The 7,982-nt window shown below is 48.6% G+C and overlaps 1 protein-coding gene across 3 annotated transcripts in view; it reads right to left on the reverse strand.

The window, feature by feature from the left end:
- ARFGAP3 (ARF GTPase activating protein 3) overlaps positions 1–7,763 on the reverse strand; it is a 32,071-nt gene extending 24,308 nt beyond the window's left edge. For all 3 annotated transcript variants that reach the window (XM_074901182.1, XM_074901181.1, XM_074901180.1), the window contains exons 1-4: positions 7,617–7,763; positions 3,186–3,304; positions 2,014–2,086; positions 196–327 (exon numbers count right to left, since the gene is read on the reverse strand). In XM_074901182.1, coding sequence (XP_074757283.1) covers positions 196–327; positions 2,014–2,086; positions 3,186–3,304; positions 7,617–7,685 — 393 coding nt within the window. In that variant the 5' untranslated portion in view covers positions 7,686–7,763. The remainder of the gene's footprint in view (positions 1–195; positions 328–2,013; positions 2,087–3,185; positions 3,305–7,616) is intronic.
- Positions 7,764–7,982: the final 219 nt, after the last annotated feature.

The raw sequence follows: 7,982 nt of genomic DNA on the forward strand, positions 1-7,982 counted from the left end.
AATATTGTTTTTCAAACAAAAAAGGTAAGCTACAAATAGTTCACTCCCCAGCTTGCCTATTCACTGCAGTGTGTATCAGCACCTCCTGAAGACAGAGAACCTTTTGCATTCCTAACCAGAAACTTCAAATGACTCTAGGGAGAATGAAGATAAAATTTTTCAGAAACGTTAACGACAGGGACACACACTACTCACATCAGTACCATGCTTCCTCGTTGCCTGTGTTGCAAGAGATTTAATCTTCTCCTTGTAAAGCTGAGCACCACGGCTGTTGTACTTTGCATTGGTATCATTTGTTGTGCATCCGTGTTGATGGAAAAAAGCAGACTATGAAGCACAACACAGAAAGCGCTATGAGGAACAAAAACTAATGCCATTTAACAGAAAAATGTATCACAACGCAGCAAAATACTCTGCTCCTCTACCTAAATCTAATCTTTTAAATAATGAAGTCTATGTAGATCTCCAAAATAAAAAGAAAACTCCATTCTGGCAACCTCTTTACATACAAAGAACAGAAAAACCAAATAGTTAGTGGGACATTTTAAAAGCATATACAAATTGCAAACTTGCTGTCATATGCAAAGAATCCTAGTTCTGAAATTAAGTGTAGAAAGGAAGAGGTAAAACTGATTGCCAAAACCTGTGCTTCAGAGGACATTCATGATATTCTAGAAGGCATCGCGTGACTTCATCTCTCATATGCTAGAGAGAACAATGTATATTCAACAGTACAGACAGCAAAATGACTTATAGAAGTGGTGTCCCTTCAAAACAAAAGCGTGTATGCACATAGATATGCACCCATATTTATATACAAATATGAAAATATAAATGAAAGATTTTATTCCGATTTAGGATCTGAACAAAAGCAAATCAATACATTTATATCAGACTTCCACAAGTTGTCTGGGAGATCTTAAAAAAAAAAATCATTTTCTCAGTACCTAGAATTGACTAGCAAATGGTATCACACATTCTATTAACTTGATAGTCAAGCGCTTTTTTTGGTAAACCAAAACCCATCTTTTTTTGTATGGAAATAGGGGAAAAAAAAAGAAAAAACAGCTGAATATTAAAGTGTTAGACTTAAGGAAAGTGGATTGTTAAGAAAAAGCCTATGGAAAGCAAGTTTGGGTGAAGTTTCTTGAACAACATTAAGGAGAAAGCACAAATGAAGAAAGTTAAGGGGAAAGCATGCAGGGAGTTAGAAGAAAAGTAGAAACTGCTTAGGGAAATGGCATGTTCACACACTGGGTGGGTCATCTTAGGGAAGCACTCTCAGTTACTGATGGACAATCTTTGAAAAAACATGGGAGAACAAGATTCTGAAAGAGTTGATAAGGGAAAACATCCTCTTTTAAAAAGGAGATTGAGAATAATACATCAGTCAACATAACTTCGATTTACAAAACCACTGTGTAACAAAGTTATTGGTAAGTACATAAAAAATGAAGTGGAAAGTAACAGCCAGGATGAACTGTCCCAAACCAATCCACTGCTGTTTCCCCTCTGACATGCAGCATGTCTTATCTCCACTTCAGCTGCACCGCAGGTGTAAGCCAGATCTCGACCTCAGTGGGGCTCTGGACAGTGATGTGATGTGACATGATGTTTTCACAAACCATGTAAGGAAACACGGACACAGGAAGATGCCCATAAGCTTGGTTCACAAGCTGTTGGAAATCCATCTTTCAGCAGCTGTCAGTGTTTCCCTGTTAAATTAGATGTATACTGACAAGGAATCCGATTGGGCCTTTTCAGTGATTTTTATTAATGACTAAGAAAAAATAAAATATTTGCAGATTATAATGAGATGGAAAAGTTGCAAGAAGTATGAAGGATGAAAGCAGCATTCAAAGGAATTCTTAAAAACAAGAGGGGAAAAAAAAACCCTAGAGAAATGAACTGGAAAAATAAAAATATCCCCAAGATGTGAGCCAGTAAGGACAGCCAATAGCTTCCAAGCCCAACAGGCTTCAATGCGCAAAGCAAATACTCAGGAGTACGTACAGCATTCGCATTTCCTCCAACCTGCATGCATCTCAGCTGAAACCAAGACCAATTGGAATCCAGTTCTGTAGATCTAAACAAAGGAAAACATTTTTGTTATCTTCAAAGCCATTTAAAATCTACCCCTTTTTTTTTAAGCTGTTTCTCACCCCCCTCTTTTTTTTTTTGTAAAGTGAAAAACATGCATCTGTAGAAAATAAAATAAATCTGTGACAATACACAATGTGCAAAACAAATTAATAAAGCCATATAGAACTGCCACAGTTTTTCAAACTGTAAAAGCTTGGAAAAAATGCACCCTCTGGCTGACAGGCTTTCCCTTTTAGAAAGCACCAATAAGATACGTTTTCAGGAATCACATCTGAACCCTGTTAGCAGCAGGTGACCAGCACATGTAACGGACAAAATGACAACTGGAATGTGGTATCACAACAAAAACGTGGGGCTCAGTGCAGCAACACCCTGATTGTTAGGAATGGACTCCTGAGAGGCCTCCTGTAACCCTCCTGTATGTGGTGAAAGGGCAGCAGAGGAAGAACTCTGATTGAAAATGGCTGCTTTTATCTGCAACCTGTTCCTGGACGCACCTCTGTCACTCACTTCAAGCAGAGCATGACGTTTCAAAGATGTAATTATTTCTCGGGCTAAAAGGGCCCACAGGCCATGGCTCAGGTACTCACCTGAGCAGCAGCTGGGGTGCAGAGGCATTGCACCCACAGACTGAGCTAAACACCCGCCAAAATGCTCCTGAGCCCTCGGAACGGGCTTGCTGGGGCTCAGATTATCTTTGTACGCTGAAACACTACTGAAGATAATAAACTAGTATTTGCCACACTCTTGATTTGGAGGAACGATAAAAATATTCAAGGTGCTTACTCTGTTCTTCATTTTCATCACCTCCAGTGCAGAAACAGAGCTGCCAACAAATGCGCCCTGCTAACACAAGCAGCAGGCAACGGCAATGGGTGCGTGGTACAAATTCTGCTGAGCTCTGCCTGTTTCCCTAATTCCCAAGCAGCTATCAGATACATCAAAGCCAACACAAACATTAAAAAGGTCTGAATCAGCAGTTGAGAGAAGAACGGGTTTTCCTCTCTGAGCAGGTATCTGAACAAACAAACAGAAGCATTGAAAGATGTAATTTTTACTATAAAACTACAGAAACTACTCACCGAATGAAACTCAAATGAACGCCGAGTGATCGATGGGTCCCTGAACAATCAATACAGAGAAAAACTCCGTATGTGATGCTTGCCCAGCTTGGGTTCTTTGCTCCGCAGTCAAAACACACCTTAAAGAAAATTAAGATGAGGAACAGGACTTGAGTATAACTGGGTCTTATAGCTGTACCATAGGTCACGTTAACACCCTTCCAGTGATCAGACTTAAATAAGTCATCCCCACGGCGCCTGTTGACGTGACAGCTTCATATTATCCTAATTTTAGAACTATAAAGAGGAGTTACGCAGTTTGCCCACACCTGTGTGTCTCTACCCTGACTAGACAGGATGACGTGTCCTCCCGGTTTCCGACTAGAACCAGCGTCCACGGGGGCCACGGGCGGAGGCACCGGCTCGGGGAACCCCAGCCCAAACGCACAGGTAACGCAGCGCTTCGGCACTGCTGCAATACAGACGAGTTTCACAAGTATTTTCCCAAGGGCAAGCTCTCTCTGTGATGTACCACCGAGCTGACTCTCGCCAGGACGTGCGTGCGCCGCAGTCACCCGCAGCACTGACACCATGATCGACTTTCTTACACGGAGTCCGGACCCTCAGAGCACCCTCTGAAGTCCAGTGGGTGAAAGTGTCCCCGCTGTGCGCTGCCCAGCCCAGCGCTCTGCCAGACACCACAGGGACCCCTGTACCAACCCGTCACTGCCCGTAACGTGGGCTGCTTAAAAAGCAACTATGCCCACAATTACTGCATAGACAAAACCAAGAATCATCCTCTGCCACCACACTGGGCTCCTAACATTCAGCCTCAACTACAAGAGGTATCTGCAGCTACAGCCCACACACTCTGCAGGCCTGCACACCACAACTTCTAAGTTCTGTTCCAGTTATTCTGAATTTTGCACTACTTTGGCCAAGGAAAGCAAAACAAAAAAATTATCTGATACAAATCAATTTTCAAATGCAAGGAAGATCACAAATTTAAACAGAAACAGCTATTCCTAGCTAATGCCATGTGCACACATCTATTCCTGTGTGAAAGCACTTCACCATCCGCTCAGTGCTTTTTCAGTGGTACTTATACAGGCTGCAAAGTACTTCTACAGCAAAAGCATCCGTCCATAGGTACAGTCTGTGGCATCTACTGCCATTCCCCGCTACAATTACAAACACTTCTTAATTTCAGCATCTTAACAGTCAGTTGCATCACCTCGGGAGCTGGTGAACAGCTCAGCATCTCGGCTCCTGCAGGACTCTCTGTCAGCTGTTTACCACACACCTGGGAAAATTATTCATATGCAGAGAATCTGTAGCTTTTAGGATTGTGACACAAGCAGGAACATCTAATTTTCCTGTGAAAGTAATGTAAAAACTGCCATTTCCATCATGCTATGCAACAGAAATCGAAGCATGTTTCATTAACACTTAAGACTCATTTTGGTCAGTTTTCTCAATTTTTAAAGTGTTTCCCACCACATGAATTGTAACAAAACTTGGGAAAAAAAAAAAACCAAACCAAAACCGGACAATTTCAGAGCCACCCTATGAAACAATTTCCATTCAGAAAGAGATAAAGTGTATTTTCTATACCGAGTTAGGTACAACCAAGATATCACAATCATTAATCAGTTTGAAGGATATGCTTAAATATGTTACTGCCTTTAAAACACACTTGCATTCTTTTTGGTTATTTTGTGTTAAAGCATTTCAGGACAGCCTAGATTCAGTAAGAGTCACTTTGAAAAAAAGAGCGAAAGACGTAATGAAGGTGTTTGTAGCTGAGCAAACACAAAGACTGGAGCACAGCCCACCGTGAGCAGTCATTAAATCGTACAACATCCACCTTGCACAAGACACCCACGTTAATAAACGTATATAGAATACATATTGTTACTGGATACGGAAATGTAGTAACATATAGCCTATGGAAATGTCAGGTTCGGGCACTTGTCCCCGGGGTACACACGCTCCCACCCTGGCAGGCAGGAGGGTGCTGCCCCGGGGCACCCCCCGCTCCCCCCTCAGCGCTGCGCCAACGCTGACCCGGCCTTAAACTCAGGAGGCGGCTTCACACCCGGCCAAAGGTGAGCCAAACCCAAGCAGCTTCTCCCTTAGCTACCAGGCACTGCCTCCAGCCACGCTTCCCTCCTCTTGCATCAGCAGCAATAACGACCCGTGCTGACCCGCTGGAGCCGGCACCGCGCTGCCTCGGAGCAAAGGTGGGTCCAACTCACACCGCGGGCACGTGAGCCCACGGGAGTGCCACCGGCAGGAGACAGGACTGCCCATCCTGGGAGCGTCGTGGTCTTAAAATGACTTGAGACGTGATATACTACACATTGCTCTGGGGCCACCCCCCTAAACCACCCCCCAATACACATTAATGACAAAACTGAACAACTGGTAAAGCACCGCCAAACGCACCCTGAGCGGTCAGCCAGGTCAGATCCTTGATCTTGGTGTCCAAGCAGACAGGGATACAACTATCAACACAAGAAAAGAAAGAACCAGGGAAAAGAGAGTAAAAAATGGACAGTTTTGGAGAAACGTATCTCTGCCAGGTTAAAAGAGACTATACAGCACAGCCTCAGGGTGCAAGTCTTCAAAACAGGTGAGCTTTACAGACACTTGGCAATACCTGGGAGCTTAAGGACTATGAACATTTTTATAGGCACAAAATACATCCTATTTAATAACTGTAACACGTTTGTTAAGTGCCATCAGGCAGCTCTCTATTATGTAATACCCAAAGACACACCAGGAACTCAATAAAGCTATTTCTCCTGCCATACAAAGTGAAGGAAACCGAGACCAAGCTACAGAGATGTACATTTCAAGACAATTATTCAAGTATCAGTTTAAGCACCCTATAATCCACAAGTTAAACCTCACATTTATGTAAATTAGAATTATTTTCCTAAACTCATGTGCAGTGAGAACTCCTGCAGAGCACTTGGCACAGCGTGAATGTACACGCCTGCTGAGAGCAGGCAGTCAGGAACCCAACTGCTGCCCAGAAGTGATACCAGCTCCTCCCGAACCCTATACATAAACAACACAAAGTACACCACCAAGCTCCTAACGCTGAACCTTTCCCATATTTGCACTTTCCTGTGGCTTTCCTTCCAAGCAGAAAAGCCCTACAAACAAAAGGGGCAGCCAGCGTCAGAAGAACAGAAGAGAAAGGAAACAAAACGAGATGTAATCAAACACGAGGAGATAAACTGGTAACAGCACCAGCTTTTACTGGAGGAGCCCGGTCAGGCGCAGGGCCACGGGCGAGTTGTGGGATCAAAGCTGTTGATGTTTCCCACTCTCCTGCCTCTGTCTTTACAGGTCGACAGGACCAGGCTTCGCGGCAGCGTTAGCGAATCCTCTGCACCCCCCTCCAAAGCGGCAGCACACGCCGTGCCGGCGCTGCTTTGGCACCGGGTTCCCGTGTGGCACCGACGCGACTGCAGGGGCGGACAGAGGCGTCGGGCGGCCGCGGGTGCCACCTCCACCGCGCCAAGGCGAGCAGGGCGGTGGGGCGCCGGCCCAGGGGAACGGCCTGTGGCTCTGCGGCCTCGGGCTGAGCCCGGCCGGCCTCGGGCAGCACCTCCCGGCTGCCCGGCCATCCCCACGCGCGCGAAGCACGGCTCCAACCCCGAGACAGCGCCAGCGAACTCAGGGGTTGTAAGAGATCTCCCTGACCCCTCCTGTCGGGACCAGGACCTGTCCTCGACGGACTTTTCACCCCCCTGGCAAAGGCAAGTTTTAGGAGTACTTGTGTTAGAGACTAAGTGGTGGATGTTCTCCTGCGAGCTCTGCTTTCTGAGCAACCAAACGCGTCCGTTGCCTGTACAGCCTTCGGGATGTGTGTTCGGGGCGTGAAAGTCAGTTCTGGATCAGACAGACCTCCAGCTTCGCGTTCCCAGAAAACACAACCAAGCTGTTCCTTCATGACGCCAATCCCAAGTTCCCAGCGTGTTGCTTTTCAGGTATGTCCACAGCGAGCACCACAGAGCCGGTACCACGGGGCAGGCGGCACCGTCCCGGCTCAGCCGCCCCCCGCACGCCCCCCGGCACCAACAGCGCTTTGCAAGGCTGAAAAATTAAAGTCGCCACCGGACGAGTCCAACGGGATGAGAAAACATCAAACTTTTATCGCCACGGCAGCGCCCGTGCCGCAGCGGGGTCGGCTGCTTCGATCCAACAACCGAAGCAGCAGCCACAAAGGCCGCTGGCAGCCGCCGGTTCGGAACCCGCCCTCCCCCCGAGGGGCCGCACTCCCCGAACGGCGGCTTCGCCCGCAGCGCCCAGCGGACCCCCCCGCCGGGCCGGGGCGGGCCCTCTCCCTCCCTCCCTCCCTCCCGGCCGCCGGCAGTGCGACGTGTCACACCGGCGGAGGGCAGCCGCCGCCGCGCCCCCCCGGCCCCGCGCCCTCACCTTGTTGGTGGGGACGGAGCGGAGCCGCTTGAAGATGGCGGCGATGTCCTGCCTGCCGGGATCGCCCATGGCGCCGGGGTGCGGGGCCGTGCGGGGCCACACGGAGCCGCCGCCGCCGCCGCCTCCCGCTCGCGCCGCCGGGACGCCCCGCCCCGCCCCGGGAAGCGGCCACGCGGCGCGCGCGCGCCCGGAGGGGCGTGGCCTCGCGGGGCGGGGGCGTGGCCTCGCGGCCGCCGGCGTGGCGCGAAGGGCGGCGCTTCCCCGCCCGCGCGTTGCCATGGAGACCAGCGGCCCCGCCGCCTCAGCGCCCGCCGGCCGCCGCCGGGGCGGGCGGGGACACGGACACACGGACGGACACACGGACGG

The sequence above is a fragment of the Athene noctua genome, chromosome 3 (genome assembly GCF_965140245.1).
Source record: "Athene noctua chromosome 3, bAthNoc1.hap1.1, whole genome shotgun sequence".
Classification (NCBI taxonomy): Eukaryota; Metazoa; Chordata; class Aves; order Strigiformes; family Strigidae; genus Athene; species Athene noctua.